At 54.7% G+C, this 20,402-nt stretch overlaps 1 protein-coding gene across 1 annotated transcript; it reads right to left on the bottom strand.

Annotated features, from left to right (window-relative positions):
- Nucleotides 1-6,876: 6,876 nt before the first annotated feature.
- On the bottom strand, nt 6,877-18,653 carry CCDC102A (coiled-coil domain containing 102A; the record flags this gene model as incomplete). The annotated part of the gene is made up of 8 exons (XM_080703182.1): nt 6,877-7,006; nt 9,366-9,469; nt 10,173-10,343; nt 11,507-11,716; nt 12,016-12,132; nt 14,187-14,295; nt 16,378-16,604; nt 18,075-18,653. The coding sequence occupies 8 exons, from the start codon at nt 18,651-18,653 to the stop codon at nt 6,877-6,879; spliced, it is 1,647 nt and encodes a 548-aa protein (XP_080559308.1).
- Nucleotides 18,654-20,402: the final 1,749 nt, after the last annotated feature.

The raw sequence follows: 20,402 nt of genomic DNA, 5'->3' as shown, positions 1-20,402 counted from the left end.
GTTATTTTAATGACGGGCCAACAGAGCAAAGGAATAAGATGCTATTGATTGAGAGGGTCTGGAGAGCCTCAGGGCCCAGTTGCTGGGTGGCCAGGGACAAACCGTGACCTGCCTATGTTGGAGGATGGAGTGAGGCTCCGCAGGACTAAGGGCTCTGCAGAGGGCACTTACTGACTGGTCCCTTCCCTTTCTGTGACTCAGTTTCTTCATCTTGTCCATCTCGCCAACAGCTGTGAAGATTAAACTCAGTGGCACAACAGAGGCCGAGCACGAATCCCAGTGACACTCCCTCCTCTCCCGGGGAGGCTCCCCAGTGCAGCTGTGGGCGGGTGAGGCTGGTTCCTGGGTTCCCACAGAGCATCTGGCACACAGTCGGACCTGGTCATAGGTGCTAAGGCCTTAGAGCAGGTGCAGAGATGGGGGCACGGCAGGGGGACTGTCGGGACTGTGTCAGGGTGCTGAGAACTTTGGAGAATGTGCTCCAGGGTGAGCACTGGGCGCTCCGTGTGCCAGGATGTGGAGCACGAGTGCGTCTGTCCTGCAGTGGGGAGCGTGGGGAGTTCTGGGGTGGGGCAGGCTCCTGGAGCACAGGGATGGAGGCCAAGGCTGCAGGTTGGTCACACTTCTCCAGGGCCCTCCCCTGGAGGAGTTCTGAGCACCATGGAGACCACAGCACAGCTGGGGCTGTGGCTGGAGGAGGACCGGGAGGCTTTCCAGCTTGAAAGCCCCTGTTCCATTGGGCTGTACCCGCCTGGGGCCGAGGAGGCAGCTGGCATCTCTCAACCCTGCAATTAGTAGATAAAGTAGGCAGAGGAGCTGGCTGGGGGTGGGTTGGGGGGAAGGGGATGCTGAGCACTGCAGCTGGTCCTGGGTGCTGCCTTTGCCTCTAGCCCCCAACTCCAGAAGTTTGGCTGGAAGGGCTGAGATCCCCCAGGCAGACAAGGCTCTGGGGTCTTGGGAGGGAGTGCCCAGTAATAGGGAAAGTCAGAAAGATGATGTCAGCGACATAGTTAAATTAAGTGTGGGTTTGGTCAGCCCATTTGTTGTGGTTCCCATTTTATAGCTAGGGAAATCAAAGCCCAGAGAGGGCCAGGAGCTTACTAAAAGACACACAGCCAATCGGAAAGCAGGCTGGGTCAGAGGCCAGATGTGACTGGAGGGTTAAAGCATGGATGACTTGCTTCTGGAAATGGAGGGCTTGCTTGGTGGTCAGGCTGGGCAAAATGGCCTTGGCTGGAGAGCAGAGACAGACCACAGGCCCACCTGTCTGTCTGCTGCAGGTGTGGAGTGGAGCGGGCAGGGTCTGGATCCACGGGTTCGGCAGCCTGTGTGTGTGTGGGGTGGGGGGGGTAGAGGCCTTGGACTACTGTGTTCAAAACCTCCCTCCAGAAGACCTGCCAACCAGCAGAGAACCCCATCGAGGAAGCATGCAGTGGTATATACCTGTCACCTCAGCCACTGGGAGGCTGAGGCAGGAGGATTAAAAGTTCGAGGCCAGGCCAGCCTGGGCAACTTAATGAGACCCTTTCTCAAAATTAAAAGTAAAAGCTGGGCATGGTGGCACATGCCCTATAATCCCAGTACTTGGGAGGCTGGAAGAGGAGGATCGAAGGTTCCAGGACAGCTTTAGCAAGATAGTGACTCTCAGCAACCTAGCAAGACCTGTTTCAAAAATAAAATCAAGCTGGGTATGGTGGCACACACCTGTAATCTAAGCATTTGGGAGGCAGAGACAGGAGGATCGCGGTTCGTGGACAGCCTCAGCTACTTAGTAAGGCCCTCTGCAACTCAGTGAGACCCCGTTTCAAAATAAAGAATAAAAAATAGGGCTGGGGGTGTAGCTCGGAGGTAGAATGCCCCTGGGTTCCATCCCCAGTACAAGAAAGAAAGAGAGAAAGAAAGAAAGAAAGGAAGAAAGAAAGAAAGAAAAAAAGAAAATATCATTAGGAGTTGAGGTGTACTCAGAGGTAGAATGCCCCCACATTCAATCTCCAGTACCACGCACACACAAAAATGTACAAAGTGCTCGGGGTGCAGCTCAGTGGTAGAGTGCCCCTAGGACTGGCCTGGCAGTTGATGGTGTGGGGTTGGGAGTGGGGCTGGGTTGTGACCTCATCCTCTACCACGCACCCCTCCATCCTCCCACCCGCCTTCCTTTCCCTCCCCACCCCCTTCCAACACTAAGGATGCCCGCTGGGTGCAGGCGCTGTGCTGGCTGCTAGGACTCTCTGCCCTCCAGGAACAGCTGCTAGGGCAGGAGCTGCAGCAGACACCCCAGTAGCCCTCTAAGAGTGAACCGAGGAAGCCTGAGTTTTGGAGGGCTGGTGGGACTCTGATGAAGGAGGGGCAGTTCTGGGGGGCAGCGAGGGGCTGGACCTGGCGGAAGCTGCAGGGCCAGCCTGGTGGAGTGGGAATGGGAGCCCCATGGATGGGGACCCCAATGGCTCTGACCTGGCATTTCAAGACCAATCAGCTGTGTGACTGTGGGGTGGTTGCAGGCTACCTCTGAGCCTCTGGATTCAGCCTAAATTGGGAGGATGGTAGTAGTTGATGGGCCAGATGCCACATGTGTAGCTCAGTAAATATTCACTGCTCTTGGCAGTCACTCCGGCATTGAGGAGTCAGCGGGAGTCCTGAGCCTGCAAAGGACTGATGAGCTTGGGCTCAGGGCCTTCTCCGAGTCAACTCAGCTTTCCTCCCCTGTTCAAGGGGAACTGGACTAGGCCGGAGGGGAAAACACTCCCTCCAATGCCTCTGAAGGCAGCCAGGAATTGAAACGAGTGAGGCAGGTGCAGGGTATGGCTGCAGGGGCTGGTGGGGACCGTGGCGCAAGGGTGTCTGCCGCATCCCAAGGGCCGGCCGCCTCTCCACTCAGCGGTTATCTGGCCACGTAGGGGTATGAGCCCAGCGTGGTCACAGGTGCCCCTGTCTTAGGACAGGAAAGCCCACGTTTTCATGTGAAAACTTCCCATTGCTAATATTAGTAATACATTAAGGATTTTTTTTTTTTAAGCATCCTGTGGGTCAAAGCAAACTCCTCTGCTGGCAGATGCTGTGCCACAGCCCCGGGGTGACTTTTGCTGTAGGCAAAGGGGGCACAGGAGGGCTGGGAGTGGGGACATGGAGTATCCCCAGGCCCATCCCCTCCTGAGGTCCCTGTTTTTCTGTGTGCTATGGAGGTGGGAGGCCAGGCCTGTCCCAGCAGCCAGTTGGGGAGATAGGGGCTGTAATGAGGCCCGGCTCAGCGCTATCTCTCTGGCGGTGCCAGGGAGTCTGGGGGAGCCGCCTCCTGTCTGCTCTGTGTCTGGGAACGGAGGTCCTGTGGAGGTGGCGCTCAGGCTGCTGTCAGCGAGGGCCTGCTCCTAGCTTCTGGGGGTCAAAGGGCACCACTTTCAGCCTTTTTTTAGGCCAACTTCCTGTTTGGGAGGAAAACCAGAAAGACCCTCTGGCAGGAAATGGTCCCTTTTCTTCTGCTGCTGGGGAAAGATCCATCTAGGGGGAGTCCCCAGGACTCTCAGGAGCCCAGGAGGGGGGGTGTGGACACTGCCAGTGAAAGCAAACCCCACCCAGGCAGCACCTTTAGCTAGGCTCAGCAACAAGGGCACTTGGTGCTGTCTTTACAAGCTCCCAGTCGGGCTGCCAGGCCTGCCTCACCTGTCCTCAAGTGCCCTCGGGTCCCAGCACTGTGGCCTCAGGGTCAGGGGACCCTCATGACCAGACCACATCAGACAAAGTCGTTTAGAACAGCTCCCCACTTTCTGCAGGGAGGACCTTTACCAACCATACTGACCTCTCTGGTGCCAGCTAGAGCCCCAGCCTCTGCTTGCACCCCTCCCCTGCCCCCAAACAGCAAACTCACTGCCTTCTGCATGATACAGCCATCCTGACCACAACTCTCCCCCACGCCTGGCTGCAGGAAGCTGTTCAGAATCCATTGAAAGAGCTTCATCGGCAGAAAGGCAGGTGCTGACTGCCACCCGAATGGGAAAGGTTCAAAGTATCTGCTACTGTTTCTAATAAACATTTCCATTAGATTCATTCACTTATTTATTATTTATTTTCCGTACCAGGGATTGAAACCAAGGGCATTCTACCTCCAGTTTACACCCCCAACCCTATTTTTTATTCTTTATTTTGAAACAAGATCTAAGTTACGGAGGGCCTCACAAAGTAGCTGAAGCTGGCCACGAGCCCACCATCTTCACGTCTCAGCTACCCAAGTACAGGGATTACAAGTCTGCACCGCCACACCAAGCCCTCAATTAGATTTAATATAAATCTTCTGGTTACAGAAGGTTTAGAAATCGAAGATCAAACAAAATTAAAGCTGGGCGTGGTGGGGCAGGCCTGTAATCCCAGCACTTGGGAAGCTGAGACAGGAGTATCGCAGGTTCCCAGACAGCTGCAGCCACTTAGTGAGGCTCTCTGCAACTTAGTGAGACCCTGTTTCAAAATAAAGAATAAAAATAGGGCTGGGGGTGTAGCTTGGAGGTAGAATGCCCCTGGGGTTCAATCCCCAGTAGGGCAAAAATAAAATAAAATAAAAAATTACCTATACTTTTGCCATGTAGAGCAGGGCTGAAGGCAAAAGGGTTTTCTTATTGTGTCCACATCTACCTTGGGTAAAGCCCCATAATCACCTAACTTCATCCCTCATCCCTAGCTGATAAGTCCTTCCTGTCCAGGGTAGGCCTTCAAGTATTTATTTTGTTACTGAGGATTGAACTCAGGGACATTCTGCCTCTGAGCTATACCCCCAGTTCTAATTTTTTGAGACAGGGTCTCAATAAGTTGCTGGGGCTGCTCTTTGAACCTGCGATCCTTCTGTCTCAGCCTCCCAAGTACTGGAATTACAGGTGTATGCTACGACGCCTGGTTTTTTTCTTTTTTTTTTTTTTAAATTATTTTGCCGGGCGTGGTGGCGCACGCTTGCAATCCCTGCACTTGGAGGCAGAGACAGGAAGATCGCGCAGGTTCGAAGCCAGCCATGTGTGCTGGCTTAGGAGACCCTGTTTCCAAATAAAAATGTAAAAATAGGTCTGGGAGTGTAGCCTGGAGGTAGAAGGGCTTCCAGGAACCCCAGTACCACCAATATATATATATATATATATATATATATATATATATATATATATATATATAATGATGGGTGTGGTGGCACATACTTGTAATCCCAGTACTTGGGAGGCTGAGACAGGTGGATTATAGGTTCAAGGACAGCCTCAGCAAGTAGTGAGATTCTCATCAACCTAGTGAGACCATTTTAAAATAAAAATGCCATAGGACTGTGAGTGTAGCTCATAGGTAGATGTTTCTGAGTTCAATCCCCAGTACCATAAAAATTATTTTTATTAGTTTTTGATACTAGGGATTGAACCCAGAGGGGTTTTACTTCCAAGCTACCTTCAACCTACTTCCAGGATTTTACAATATTTTTTGTTTGTTTTGAAACAAGGTTATGCTAAGTTGCTAAGGGTCTTACTGTTTCTGAGGCTGGCCTTGAACCTGTGATCTTCCTGTCTCAGCCTCCCATGTACTGGGATTACAGGCATATGCCACCATACCCCGGCTCCTCCAAGGACATTAATGATAACTAACTTGAACGGGGCATGTTGGTGAACACCTGTAATCCCAATACTTTGGAAGGATAAGACAGGAGGATCACTAGTTTCTGGCCAGTTTCAGCAACTTAGTGAGGTCCTCTACAAGTTAATGAGACCCTGCTTCAAAGCAAAAAATAAAATAGGTCTGAGCCAGTCATGGTGGTGCACACTTGTAATCCCAGTACTTGGGAGACAGGAGGATAGCAGGTTTGTGGCCAGCCTCGGCTACTTAGTGAGGCCCTCCACAACTTCATGAGACCCTGTTTCAAAAATAAAGAATAAAAAATGGGGCTGGGGGTGTAGCTCAGAGGTAGAATGCCTTGGGGTTCCATCCCCAGTACCACCAAAAAATAAAATATATATAAATAAAATAAAATAGGTCTGGGGTTGTACCTCAGAGACAGAATGCCCCTAGGTTCCCCAGTACCACAAATACAAACAAACAAAAAACTTAACCTTTATTGAACTCTGGAGGAGCTCACCTAATTCTCTCAATCACTCTATGAGATATCTTAATGTATAGTGGAGAAACTGAGGCTGGAGAGGGAAAGCAACTTCCTTTGAGGCTGCACAGACAGGATGGGGGGGGGCAGAGGCGGCAATCGGGTGCCAAACTGAAGTCCCCACCTCTCCAGATTAGATGCACTGCTCCTCCTCTTCGATCTCACGGAAGCTGCACAACAGACCCCTCTGCAGCTCTGATGTTCGCTCATTCATTCATTCATTCATCCATCCATCCATCCCTAGGTTCATTCATTTACTAAGTCACTCGATATTCCCGAATGCTGGTTTAATGGCAGGTGCAGGCTGACGCTGACTCCCCACCCTTCCCCATGTCTGCCATACTTCAGGAGTCTGCTCCAAGAACTTGAACTCCATTTATTACAAAAGTCTGGGCTCACCACGTCGTGTTATGAACAGTTCCTGCCAGACTGCCAAGACAAAGGGAAACAGCCTGGGTTGGGGGCCCAGCAACCCACCTGACATGCCCCAGCCCCCCCTGAGGTCCTGGGTGGGCGGGGCCGCCTGGCCTTGAGCAGTCCTGCGGTTATAAAACCAGATGGGCCTGAGCAGCCCTGGGTATATATTATATATATAAACAACAGGTTCCCCTCCCCAGGGCCTCAGTCAGGCAGGGCAGCCGCTGCCCTCCCTGGGAGAGAAGGAAGTGGTCCATGAAGGAGCAGGGTCTGGACCCGCGGTGGGCCAAGGCAGCTGCCTTTCAGCCCTAGGTCTGGGGCTTCTGGCCCGGCCTGCCCAGTCCTGGGAGGCTCTAGGCCACCTGGATCTGCAGGTCCTCGTCCTCATCCAGGTCACTGGCTCCGTCCCCGGCCTCCTCAGTGCCGAAGCGGGCACTGCGGATCTTCCCGAAGAGGGGGGCGTTCTGCTGCTGCCTGCGGAGCCTGTGGGGTGGAGGTGATAGGTCAGGGCAGAAGCCTGGCCCGGCCATCTCCTGAGAACACAGCGCACCCTCCCTCATGCCCGCCAGCTGCTGGATGCCCGTGTCACCTCCTCTATGAAGGTGCCGTCGCCACGCACATTCACGGCCAAGGGAACTGAATGCAAAGAAGTCCAGTAACTTGCCCGAAGCCCTCAGAGAGGCAGGAGCAGGTCTGGGCTCTGGAGCGGGTGGGGAGGGGGCTGGGAGAGGCTGGCTCAAGGTCGCACTGCTGGGATGGGGTCCAGGCCTTGCTCTGAGAGCAGAGTGAGTGGGGAGTGATGGGGTGGTGGGGCCCCTTACATTCCCCACCAACAGCGTCAAAGTGCTCAACCCCCCGGCTGCTCTCATTAAAATACCAAAGCCCAAAGTAGGAGGTAAACTCAACTCTCAGCAGAGCTGGAGGAGGAAATGCCCATCGCCCTGCCTCCAGCAGAGTGGCCAGCCTGGCTGCATCTTACTGGAAGGCATGAATTATTAACAGGGCGGGAAGGGGCGCGGGCGGGCAGGGGCCTCCATTATCGTGGTGATTTAGTGAGCTGTCCCCGGAACATTAAGACACAAAAAGTTGGAAACTGAACAGAGGCCATGGTACTGGGTGGCCCTGCCTGCCGGCCAAGGTGCTCGGAAGGCTGAGTGCAGCCTGCCTGCCCATTTTGGGAGTTTATGGCTCCTGAAGAATGTGGCGAGGCTTTGGGGAAGGCCCGGACCGAGCAGCCTCTGGAGGGGTGTGTGCTGCCACTGGACTGGGCAGAGCCTGCCCTGACTGGGCTGACTCAGGCCCATGGCTGGGCCCCACACAACACTTTCCTGACATCATCTCAGGCACATGGGGAAACTGAGGCGCAGCTGCCTACGGCACACAGCTGTTAGGTCTGGCTCTGGAGTCTGTGCCCCTAGCCACAGTCTCAGCACGAAGCAACACTTCGTAAAAGCTCAGTAAGTGCAGGTAGCCAGGCGTGGTGGAACGTGCCTGTACTCCTTGTACTTGGGAGGCGGAGACAGGAGGATTGTAGGTTCGAGGACAGCCTCAGCGGATTGGCGAGACTCACCAACTTAGAAAGACCCTGTTTCAAAAATAAAAAAATAAGCCGGGCGTGGTGGCGCACGCTTGCAATTCCAGCATTCGGGAGGCTGAGACTGGAGGATCATGGTTCGCGGACAGCCTTAGCTACTTAGTGAGAGCCTCTGCAACTCAGTGAGACCCTGTTTCAAAATAAAGAATAAAAAATAGGGCAGGGGGTATAGCTCGGAGGTCAAATGCCCCTGGGTTCCATACCCAAACCTGCAAAATAAAATAAAATAGGGCTGGAGATGTGACTCAGAGGTAGAAAGCCCCTGGGTTTAATCGCCAGGACCACTACAAAATTTTTTTTAAAAAGACTTCTCTTACAGAAGGAACATGTGGCTTGTGACACAATATCTAACCTAATCACAAGCCCCTCCTCAATAGTAGTAATAATAACAGCAGAGTAATGGTCAGCAGCAGCTAGTGATTACTCAGCATTATTATGCCAGGGGCTTATTTTATAAGCCTGAATCAGTTCATTCAGTTCTCAGGACAACCCAGAAGAAGGAGCTACTATCATCCCCATGTTACAGATGGGGAAACTGACCCAGAGTGAAGTGTCCTAATACCACCCGGCTCTTAAGGGCAGAGCTCTGCACTTAAGCCTGGCTCCCTCTGTTCCGTGAGGTAAGAGACAGCAGCTAAGGGCCGGCCGGGGCGGGCAGAGGGATGCTGGTCAGTGCTGTGGCCACAGTGACCCTTGGGTACTTATTTGAGAAGTGGGAAAGTCCTGGATCTGAAGTTCTCTGCCACCTGCTGGCATTAGAGGAGGAACAGATGGTGTCTGGCAGGTCACCCAGAGACCCGCTGGTCCTACTGCAGGGACTGGGGGTCCTGTGGCAGCTGAGGGGTTCGGCCTATCAGGACTTTACCTGCCCTCCACACCCTCAGATCCCTCTGTCCTGAGGTCACCCTGGTCCTGTCATCCTGGGGGATACCTGTTCTTGCCTAGGACTCCCAGACCGCTGGCCCCTCCCCCTGCCTCACGCCTGACCTCTGGCCCTGCTTCCTGGCTCTGGCCTGCTGGAGGAGACAATCCCAGGCCCCAGCTGGCCTGGCTTCCTGCATCCCTCTTCCTGGTTTCCTGGCCCTGGCCCTTCCGGCCTGGAGGAACAGGATTCTGGCCCCAGGATCTCTTCCTCCTCTGCCTTTCCCTCTGGCCCTCCCAAGGGCTCCAGGGCTGATGGGATTTCCCTGGTCTGTATCCCAGCCACAGACCCTTGCCCCCGCATTCTGAGCCCCGGGCCCAGCCCACCTGGACTGCAGGTGCTCCAGCTGCACCTGCAGGTTCTCACTCTGCTCCGTCTGCTCGTCCAGTGACCGCTGCAGCTTCCGCGCCTGGTTGTGGGCCTCGTCCAGCTGAGGGTGAACAGGACCAGAGCATGAGGGTCACCTTGGGCGTGGGCGGCCCAGGCTCAGTCACACCTCTGGATCACTCCTCCAGGAAGCATCCCTTCTGTTCCTCTCCATCCCTGTTCTCTCTAAATTTACCCCCAATGTGCCAACCACTGGTCTCTATCCGCCTACCTGCCCGGCTATCCCCGTCAGACCACGCATCTGCCCATGGAGAAACAAATCCAGCCATCCTCTCTGCTCACCACGATCAGCACCCACCCACCCTGATATCCACGCGCCCTTCCACTCCCTCCCATAATCTCCCCATCAGTCCTCCTGCCTTCCCTCTACCCATTCATTCTCCTGCCCACGAACACGGTCTGCTGTCTAGCCGCCTGCCCACCATCTACTCTCCCAGTCTGTTTACACACCCATCCTCCACCCACCCTTCCCTCCAGACACCAGACATCCATCGTGGCTCACCACCCTCCCTCCCTGCCTCCTCTCCCATTCATCTGTACACCGTGTCCCCTGCCACCTGTTCATCCATCCGCGGAGTCGCCTTCCCATCCGTCCTTCCACCCAGCCATCCCCGTTCGTCCATTCATCCCTTCCCGGCTCAGAGCCTCTATCCCCACCCCCAGGGCAGCATCCTCCTGCACCCCAGGGGCAGCATCCTCCCGCACCCCAGGGGCAGCATCCTCCCGCGCCCCCGGGGCCCACTTGCCTCGTCCTCGGCCTGGGCCAGCTCCTTCTTGAGCTCCTCCACCCGCAGCCGCAGCTTCTTCACCTCGGCCTCGTGCTGCTCCACCCGCCGGTTGGCATGCGCCAGCTCTGCCACCTTCTCCTGGAGCTGCTTCTTCAGCTTGCCGTGCACGTGCTTTAGGTCAGCCAGCTCCTGGGGGGGGCGGACACAGGACAGCGAGGGCTCAGTGGCACCCCGGGTGCCATGCCAGGGATTCCCACGGTCGGGCAGCTCTAAGGTTCTTGGGTTATTCCCAGGGTCACCCCAACTGCTGCCACGACACCAGCATTACGGTTTGGTGAGGCCCAGAGGCTGGCTGGGTGGGGAGGCTGCGGGTGCGATCTGTGGCTCCACTCCAGATGTATAATTGTGGGACACCATGGAGGGGATCTCTGAGGAAAAGAGGTCAAAGGTGGGCCTGACCCACAGTAGGTGCACAATAAAGGTGGCTGCTGTAATCACCAACTGGCCAAGCATACAAGGGGCGCTCAATAAATGCAGCTACAGATTATGTCTCTCTCCTCCTAAATTCTTGGGGCCAAAAGAGTTTGGAATTTTGGCTTTTGGAATATTTACTCACATATAATGAGATTTTTATTTTTGCAGTATTGGGGATTGAAGCCTGGCATGGTGGCGCACGCTTGTAATCCCCGCGCTTGGGAGGCGGAGACAGGAGGATCGCGCAGGTTCGAAGCCAGCCACGCTGGCTTAGAGACCCTGTTTCCAAATAAGAGTATAAAAAGTAGGTCTGGGAGTGTAGCCCGGAGATAGAAGGGTTTCCAGGAACCCCAGTACCACCAAAAATAAAAAAAATAAAAAATAAAAAGTACTGGGGATTAAACCCAGAGACACTCTACCTGGGAGCTACAGCTCTAATCCTTCCTCCCTCGGCCCCCCACTCTTTTTTTGAAACAGGGTCTTGCTAGTTTGCTGAGAATCTTGCTAAGTTGCTGATGCTGGTCTTGGACACAGATCCCCCTGTCTCATCCTCCCAAATACTAGGATTATAGGTGTGTGCCACTGTGCCTGGCTCCACGAGATCTTTGGGGACAGGACTCAAGTCTAAACAGGCTGAACACACTTTATGCAATATTTTTTAGTATACCTGTGTTTTGACTGTGACCCCTCCTATGTCAGGTGTGGAATTTTCCATTTAGGGCGACATGCTGGTGATGGAAATGTTCTGCATTTTGGGACATTTCAGACTTGGCTGAGGGAGGCTCAACCTGCGCTACTATGGTCAGCAGGCCTGGCACATCAGCAGGTGCTCTGCTGTGCTGAACAGGGAGGCCCTGGCCACTTCAGATCCTGCCCACCTTGTTCTTCTCGAAGAGCGCAGCCTGGCTGGCCCGCAGGTCGCAGTCCAGGGCGCTGGCCGTCTGCCGCCGCCGCCGGGCTAGCGCCTCCTCCAGGTCCCCCACCTGCGCGCGCAGCTTCTTGTTCTCGCGCTCCAAGCCCAGCTTCTCCGTCTCCAGCCGCTCCCGGCGGCCCCACTCGGCTGCATTCTCAGCCTGCAGCCGTTCCATCTGCGACAGGGCAAGACGAAGTGAGACTCCCGGGGGCAGGGGGCACAGAGGGCCAAGCTGGAGCACCCCCCACCTCCTGGATCCATTTTTGGCTCCAGGAAGCAGATCCAGCTGCAGCAGCTATATTAAGCTAAGCTTCTCTGGTGGTGTGCAGGATGCGGGGGTGCTTCTGGTCTGCGTGCAGAGGGGTCCATCCTCTGCAGACTGGGGCGCCCTGGGGGCGTGGTCTGGCTCCTGCTCCTTTCCCTTGACCCCAGGTCCCCCTCACTCCACCCGCCGAGTGCCACCAGCCCCCTCACCTCGCCCCGCAGCTCAGCCATCTTCCTGTCCATGCTGGACCGCGCACCCAGCTCATCCTCCAGGTCTTCCGACATGCGGCCCAGTTCGTCCTGGTGCGCCTCCTTCAGGATGCTCAGCTGAAAGACATTGCCCAGCCTATCCACACGAGAACCACGAGGGTGTACCCCGAAACCGGCTCCGTGGGGTGGGTGTTGGCACAGAAATGCCTGGCAGGGAGCCTGAGGCCAAGGCCCATCCAAAGAGAGACAGGGTATCCAGAAGAGACCCTGAATCTATTATGCCGCTTCTGACGTCTCCCACCTCCTTACCATCTAGCTCCGCGTGTTCTTCCTGGGCTCTCCTGTCAGCCCGTTTCCCACAAGAGTAGCCCAAGGTGAGCTTTGAAAAAAGATAAATTTGAGCCAGGCGTGGTGATGCACACTTGTAATCCCAGCACTTGGGAGGCCGAGACAGGAGGATCTGGGTTCACAGCCAGCCTCAGCTACTTAGTAAAGCCCTCTGTAACTTAGTGAGACTGTTTCTAAATAAAGAACAAAAAATTGGGCTGGGGGTATAGCTTGGTGGTAGAATGCCCCTGTGTTCAATCCCTAGTACTGCAAAAAAAAAAAAAAAAAAAAAGATAAATTCAACCACATACCTTTCCCTAAGACCCAAAGCCCTTCTGATGGGTCCCAGGTACCATGGGATAAATCCAGGCTCCTCTGGTCACATGAGCCATGCACAACTGGATTCCTGTCCGCTTTTCCTCAACTATATTTCCACCTCTTCTCTCCTTCTATTCTTTAAATGCACCTGGTTCCTGCCTGCCACAGGGCCTTTGCATGTGTGGTTCCCACTACCTGGAATTCTCTGAGGTATTTTGTAGAATTGGCTTTTCTTAAATGCTCCTTGCTTAGGAAGGCCTCTGTTGTTACCTGGCCTAGTGGAGGTGCCTCCTCTTCCCACAGCCCGCCAGAATGAAAGCTGGGAGGACAGGGAGCGTGTCTGCCTTCCACCGCTATATCCCTGCATGGCCTTGGTACAGCAGCCCTCAGTATACACTGACTGATCGAAACACTGTTCTGTGTGCAGGTGTGTCCGAATCACTTGGGAGTGCTTTTAAAATAACATGACTCCCTGCTCTACAGACGGACCCCGACAAGCTGCCGCTCCGCACAGCACACGGGCGAGTCTCCAACACATAACGTTGAGGGAAGAGACACCGGACGCAAAGGAAAGAGTCTGCTAGGCTGCATATCCCCATCTCATTCACTTTTCTTCAGGTGATTATGCTTCACAATTCAAAGAGAGTAACAAGCTAGGTTCCTTAACTCAAGCCCCAAAGATGACGCATGATTCGGGAAACCCAAGAGGGGCGCGGCACTCTGTCCTGTAGGCGCTTCCCTCAGAATCCTAAGGGAAGACCAGAGTGTTCCACAGCAGTCTTGGGCACTGAGGTCTGGGTTCCTCTTACCTCTTGGAAATCCAGGGATCCTGTCTGGCTTTCCCAGGCTGGCTGCGCCCCCTGGTGGCCACTAAGGTCTGCACAGGAGGCAGAGGTGGCAGCCCAGACTGGCCTGAGTCCCCTTACTAAGGTGGCGATGGACTCCTCTCTCTGGAGCCTCAGTTTCCTCATCTGTAAGGTGGGGACGTGAGTTCCCAGCTCCCTTAGCTGCCATGAGGCTTCAGTGAAATCTGCTACACACTAGTCACCCAGTCCACGTCACATGCTGACTCCTCCTCCATCCTGGTCCCTAAGGCCTTTGAGATGGAGGGCCCTCTCTATGGCCTCACCACCCAGGTCTTCCAGTTACACTGCTGGCCATCCATGTCTGTGTTCTGCACACACCAGGCCCGCTCCCGCCCCAGGACCTCTGCATATGCTGTGAACACGCTGCTCCCACCTCTCCTCAAGGATGGCTTCTTCTACCTGCGTTAGATCTTGCCACCAACGTTATCTTCTTAAGAGAGGCCCTCCCAGGCCCGCCACCCCATCTCTCATTCTGCTTCAACTCCTTCGTGGTTACTGTCATTATCTTGCGTTGGTCTCCACCAGGTGACTCTCAAGGGCAGGGACCCTTTTGGTCCCTGTACTAACAATTGAATAAATTCCATTCTCTCCGGTCCCCACTGCTGACATTCAAGGGTGTGCTCCTGCCGCCTCCAGGAAGCCTCCCGGGCCCCGTCGCACCTGCTTGAGCATCTCCTGCTTGGTCTTGCTCAGTTCCTCGTACTTGATCTTCCACTGGCTCAGCTCCCCCTCCAGCTTCTCAATGCTCCTGCTCAGCGCCAGCTTGTCCCTAGGACAGGGACAAGGAGACAGGCGGAAGCCTCTTTTATATTGCGGTTAGTATACTAGGTTGGTTTTTGTGGTGCTGGAATCGGAATCCAGGGCCTCATGCATGCTGGGCAGACACTCTGCCACTGAGCTACCTCCCAGCCCTATTAGGCTGACTTCTGTTTGTTTGGTGTGTGTGGCTTAAATAGTAGAAATATATTTCTCACAGTTCTAGAGGCCGGAAGTCCACGCTCCGGTGCTGGCAGGGTGGTTTCATCTCGGGCTGTGAGGAAGCTGCGCCTGTCCTCCCACAGCTCTGGTTTGCGGGTTATCTTCGGCATTTCTTGGCCAAAGAGGCAATGACGTGAAGTCATTAACCTGACCGTAGCCTTTACAAGGTCACCGAGCAGCTTTTTGTGTGTGCACGTGAGGTGCTGGGGATTAAACCAGGGCCGTTTGCATGCTGCCTAAGTGCTCTACCACTGAGCAGTAGGTTAATTACCACTACGTTAATTACCCAGACCCTATGTTAATTTTCTTTCTTTTTTTTTTTTTTGTGGTACTGTGGATTGAACCCAGGGACATTCTACCTCAGAGCTACACCCCCAGCCCTATTTTTTACTTTGAAACAGGGTCTCACTGGGTTGACGAGAGTCTCACTACTTGCTGAGGCTGTCCTTGAACCCGTGATCCTCCTGTCTCAGCCTCCCAAGTACTGGGATTGCAAATGTGCACCACGCTGAGCTTTGATTTTTTTTTTTCTTTTTTTCTTTTGGTGGTACTGCGGATGGAACCCAGGGGCCTTCTACCTCTGGGCTATATACTCCCAGACCTATTTTATATTTTTACTTGGAAACAGGGTCTCTTAAGCCAGTGAGCCTGGCTTTGAACCTGCGCGATCCTCCTGTCTCCTCCTCCCAAGCATGGGGATTACAAGGGTGCGCCACCAGCCCTGGCCCAAGCTTTGATTTTTAAAAAATATGATCATCATAGCCGGGCGTGGTGGCGCACGCTTGTAATCCCAGCATTCGGGAGGCTGAGACTGGAGGACTGTGGTTCGCAGACAGCCTCAGCAATTTAGGTCCTCTGCAACTTGGTGGGACCCTGTTTCAAAATAAAGAATAAAAAACAGGGCAGAGGGTGTAGCTTGGAGGTCGAATGCCCCTGGGTTCCATCCCCAGACCTGCAAAATAAATTAAAGAAAGAAAGAAAGAATAAAAAATTGGGCTGGGGGTGTATCTTGGAGGTAGAATGCCCCTGTGTTCCATCCCCAGTACTGCAAGAAAAAAAATATCATGTGTGCAAATAAACTACACTATCTATATATTTAATTTCTGTATAGCAAATCTGAGTATTCATTAGCACCAGGCTTATGTTGTCTAACCTGCCCTGTCAACACTAAATCCAAGAGTCTGGTGATCGTCATGTCCTAAACCCAAGGGTCAGAGTTCAGTCCTCTTTTTAACTGACCAGATGACCACTGTCCTCTGTGAAACAGTTTCTCTTGGTTCCTCTTCCCTGGAACTGGCTCCCTCTTCTTAGTGACCTCTAGCCGACCTCTGAACTTGGCCAGTTCCAGGGCTCCCTTCTCCCACATCTCCATCCACACCTGCTCCTCTGACTCACTGGCTCCTGGCTTTCGGTACCACGGCCTGCTCACAATTCTTACATCCAGCCCAGACCTGTCTCTAGACCTCCGGATCCATTTGCACTCCCAGCTGCCTCCTTGAGCTGCCAAAGGCAGCACTTTCAAACCCCAAACCCCTGCTCCCCATCCCCCCCCTGCTTCTGCATCTTCCCTTCCAGAGCAGAAGCCCCACGAAAGTAGGGATTTTTATCTTCTTTACAGCCCTGTTCTCAGGACTGAGCACAGTGCCTAGTCCGGAGCAGATGCCCAAGGTGTATTATTAGAATGAATAAGTGAAAACTTGCTTTGGCTCCTTGGGTAGAATACCACTGCTCTGAAACCCCAGGCTCGTGCCTAAACGGTACCCTAACGGTACCTGTACCTTAGCGAGTCTCACGCTGACACTGCTTTTCATTCTGGGGTTCTGAGTGTGGAGCAGTGGGGCCCGGCCCAGTCCCTGCCCGACCCCAGACTCACTCTCGCTCCTTGAGCAGCACCTTCTGGGACTCGTCCAGGCGCAGCCGCAGGGCAGTCAGCTTGGAGGCATCTTCCTCAGCGGTGGCTGCGTCCTCCCAGGGCAGCCGGCTGCGCTCCTGGCGGCCCGAGCTGCCCCGTGGGCCTGCGGCCACCAGGCTGCGCACCTCCCAGCAGCCCTCGGGCTCCTCGGGTCTGCTCTTCAGCAGGCTCTCCACCAGCTCCAGTTCCTGCAGGGACCAAGGTGGAGGCCGTCTGTTCCAGTGGCCGCAGAGTCCTAGCCCCCGGGGTGGCCTCTCAGGCCCTTTTCTGTGTCAGTTCGCTGAGGTGACCTTGGACAAGTCATACTATATTTCTGGGTCCTGTTGGTTTTTACTGTTGCTGCTGCCTTTCCATTTCTTGGAAGAGGAGGGCACACTTTACCTCTTGGAACTGCACCAAAATTTCCTTTATCCTGGAAGACTCCCCAGCAGATGTGGTGAGCTCCCTGCCACCAGAAGTATGTGCATATATGCTGGTATTGCTCAGAACCAATGCTGAAGCTCAGATTCCCACCACGGCTTGGGACTAGATCCCTTCAAAAGGAATTCCAGCTGGATGATCCTATTTTTGAGGGCCAGAAACTGAGGTGCAGGGAGATGGGTGGCTCTGACTGTCTGGGTGGGCACCTTGCCTGCCACTTGGTCAGAAGCCCTGTTTCACAAATGGGAAGAGAGAACCCAGGCGCATTCTACCTCTGTGCCACACCCCCAGCCCTATTTTTTACTCTTTATTTTGAAACAAGGTCTCGCTGAGTTGCAACGGGGCTCACTAAGTAGCTGAGGCTGCCTGAGAACCACATTCCCCGTCACCCTCCTGAATGCTGGGATTACAAATGTGTGCGCCACCATGCTCAGTTGTTTTCTGACACTTCCTATGGTGAACTCCTACTCATCTTCCCAGGCTCAGCTAAAGTGTGACCTCTTCCAAAAAAGCTTTGGGAAGCCCCTTCCCCAAGCCTGTGAGGGGCCTCCATTGTGCTGCCAGTTCTACAGTAGCCTCCACCCTCAGCTTTGGCTGGTCTGAATTTTAACTGTTTACTCCCTAAAAATCAAGTTTAATAGGTGAATGGATTTAGCGCTATTAATCATGACCTCAATGGATATCTCAAAGGAGCAGATTCTTTGGTTCTGGTTTTTTTTTGGTGGTACTGGAGATTGGACCCAGGGCATTCTACCTCCTAGACCTATTTTATTTTTATTTTGAAACAGGATCTTACTAGGTTGATAAATCTAACTACTTGCTGTCCTCAAACCTGTGATCCTCCTGTCTCAGCCTCCCAAGTACTGGGTACTTGGGATTACAGGCGTGGGCCGAGGCCCAGCTGTTTCATTCCTTAAGTGTGGGAATGGAGCGACCACCAGAACTTGGGATTCTCCATCTTGGGGGTTTCCAGAAGAAAGGTAATCTGCATCCCACTGGGGGCACAGCCCGACCTGCAGGAGTGAAACCTCCCAGGCCTCCCCATTCTACCTGAGCTACACCTGAAGCTATCCTCGATCCTTTGATCCTCCCATCTCAGCCTCCCAAAGTACTAGGATTACAAGAATGCGCCACCACGCTAGGCTTTTCTCAGGCCCTTACTAGCTGGGTGGGGAACCCGGGGCTTCTCATCTACCAACATTGCCCACCCAACCCCAAAGCCTGGCCCCTCTGCGCACCTGGCAGCCCTGCGGCCTCTCCGCCCCGACGTCCCGCACCGGCTCCTGCTCGCGCTCCCCATCCGTCTCGGGGCCGCCGTCGTGGGTCCTGTCGGAGGCGCCCCGCAGCCTGGCCAGCTCGCGGCCCCGTGCCTCGCACTCGCCCTGCGCCTCCTGGCGCTCGCGCCGCGCCCCGGCCAGCTCCTTGGTGAGCGCGTCCAGGCGCTGGCGCAGCTGGCGCACCTCCTCGCGCGCACGGTTGCGCTCGGCGCGCACCTTGCTCCACTTCTCGCGCCAGTTGGCGGTGCAGTCCGACCACCAGCGCATGGTCTTCTCCATCTGCGCCGCCCGCGCGCGCGCCTCGTCCAGCTCCCGCAGCCGCAGCTCCTCGCGGCTCTCCCAGTCCCCATCGGCCAGCAGCGCGGGCGGCAAGGGCAGCGCAGGCGGCGGCCCCGGCGAGGGCGTGCCGCTGGACGGCGTGGGCGGCATCGAGTCCGCGGGCCCCATGCGCTCGGGCGACGGGCTGCCCAGGATGGTCAGGAGGCTGCCCTTGGACAGCTGCGGGGACTCCGCCAGCCGGGGACTCGGCCCGTGGCTCATGGCACAGCTGAGCACGCGGGTGCTGGGCTCGAACTCGTGGCCAGGATCAGGGACGGCGTGGGGGACCCATGGCGGAGGTGGTACCACTGGGCATGCTGGTAACAGGCGACCCGGTTGGGAACACCTCCTCGCACCTGCAGAACACAGCCATTATTAGGCGTGGCTACCATCAGTCCATGCAGTGAACCATGCGCAGGCCCTGCAGAAGCGGGAGGAGGGAGATGTGTGCCAGATCACCCCAGTGAGCCGGGCACAACTGGTGAGCCGGGCGATGATGCTCCTCACGGGCCTCCAGCAGTCCCTCCAGCCCCTCCATCTCTCAGCCGTGAGCCCTGTCTGAAACCTTGATTTGCTGTCCCTGATCATCACGGTGCCATCTCACACACTGAACGGCTTGTAACACCACTGCGCCTCTTCTCTGAACCCACTAGGGCACAGGGGCTTTACAGGCAGGAGTCCTCTCTGGGCCTTCTCCTGCCCTAGGCTGGAGATGGATACTTATCTGAAATATCACCTCCTCCTGGAAGCCCTCGGGGACCCAGTGGGCTCTGCCCTGTCTCCCTTGCTACGTGACCAACCCCGCTGTGCCATCCACCCTGGTCTGCTCCCCACCTCATCCCAGGCTGTGGGTGTGCAGCAGGCAGGGCTGGCTCCTGCTTTAGTTCCAGCACTAAACAAGGAGTGTTTGTGGAGGGCTACCTACAGGCCCAGCCTCATGCCACACTGGCTTTATGTGAATTCTCTCATGCATTCCTCTCAGACTATCAGTGACGGAGATTACCACCGTTTAGGGTACCCGAGTCCACATCTGAACACTGGCAGGGTTTGTCTAAACAAAAGCATTGGTGAAAATGGAAACAAAGCTGACTCTTAAGACGGTGGGGTACTGGGCCACAGGGGCTCCTGCAGCCGTCCCTGATCTTATCCCTGCAAACCCCTCTCCCTTCCAGTCTCACCTCAGCCTCACCCAGGCCCAGCTCTGGCTCTGCATTCACAGGACACACCCTCCTTTAAAATAACTGAGAGGCCTGTGCTCTGACCCAAGGTGCTGGCCTCCAGCAGCCCCTGGGACATCACCGCCTTCCCTCTTCCAGGAGGTGCCCTTGTGGGGCCTCCCTTCTCCTCCCCTGGGCTCAGTCCTCTAGGGCTGCTGTCACCTAGCCCGGGCCCCTGTTCTCCTGCTGCCCCCGTGGGCCGCCTCCTGCACACTTCTGACTTCTTCAGATCCATTCTGCGAAGAACTGCCCGAGTAGGTGCTTAAAACTGCAAACCTAAGTTGGGCATGGTGGAGCATGCTTGAAATCTCAGCAACTTAGTGAGACCCCGTTTCAAAATTAAAAAAAGGAGCCGGGCGTGGTGGTGCACGCTTGTAATCCCAGCAATTGGGAGGCTGAGCCCGGGAGATCTCGGTTCACAGACAGTCTCAGCTACTTAGTGAGGCCCTCTGCAACTCAGTGAGACCCAGTTTCAAAATAAAAAAATAAAACATAGGACAGGGGGTGTAGGTTGAATGCCCCTGGGTTCCATTCCCAGACCCGCAAAAAAAAAATAAAAAAAATAAATAAATAAATAAAATAAAAAATAAAAAAAATTTAAAAAGGGCTGTGGGTAGAGCTCAAAGATAGAATGCTCCTGGGTTCAATCATCAGTACCATGAAGAAAAAAAATTAAAAACTGAAAAAGTTGCAAGACTGACCCTGTCAGCGCCCGTGCCCTTGGTCATGACCCAGAAACAGACTCCTCTCCAGC

This window comes from Muscardinus avellanarius, assembly GCF_963383645.1.
Source record: "Muscardinus avellanarius genome assembly, chromosome: 10".
NCBI classification, from domain to species: Eukaryota; Metazoa; Chordata; class Mammalia; order Rodentia; family Gliridae; genus Muscardinus; species Muscardinus avellanarius.
The sequence above is the reverse complement of the archived record's forward strand: the minus strand, read 5'-3'. Positions and strand labels throughout refer to the sequence as shown.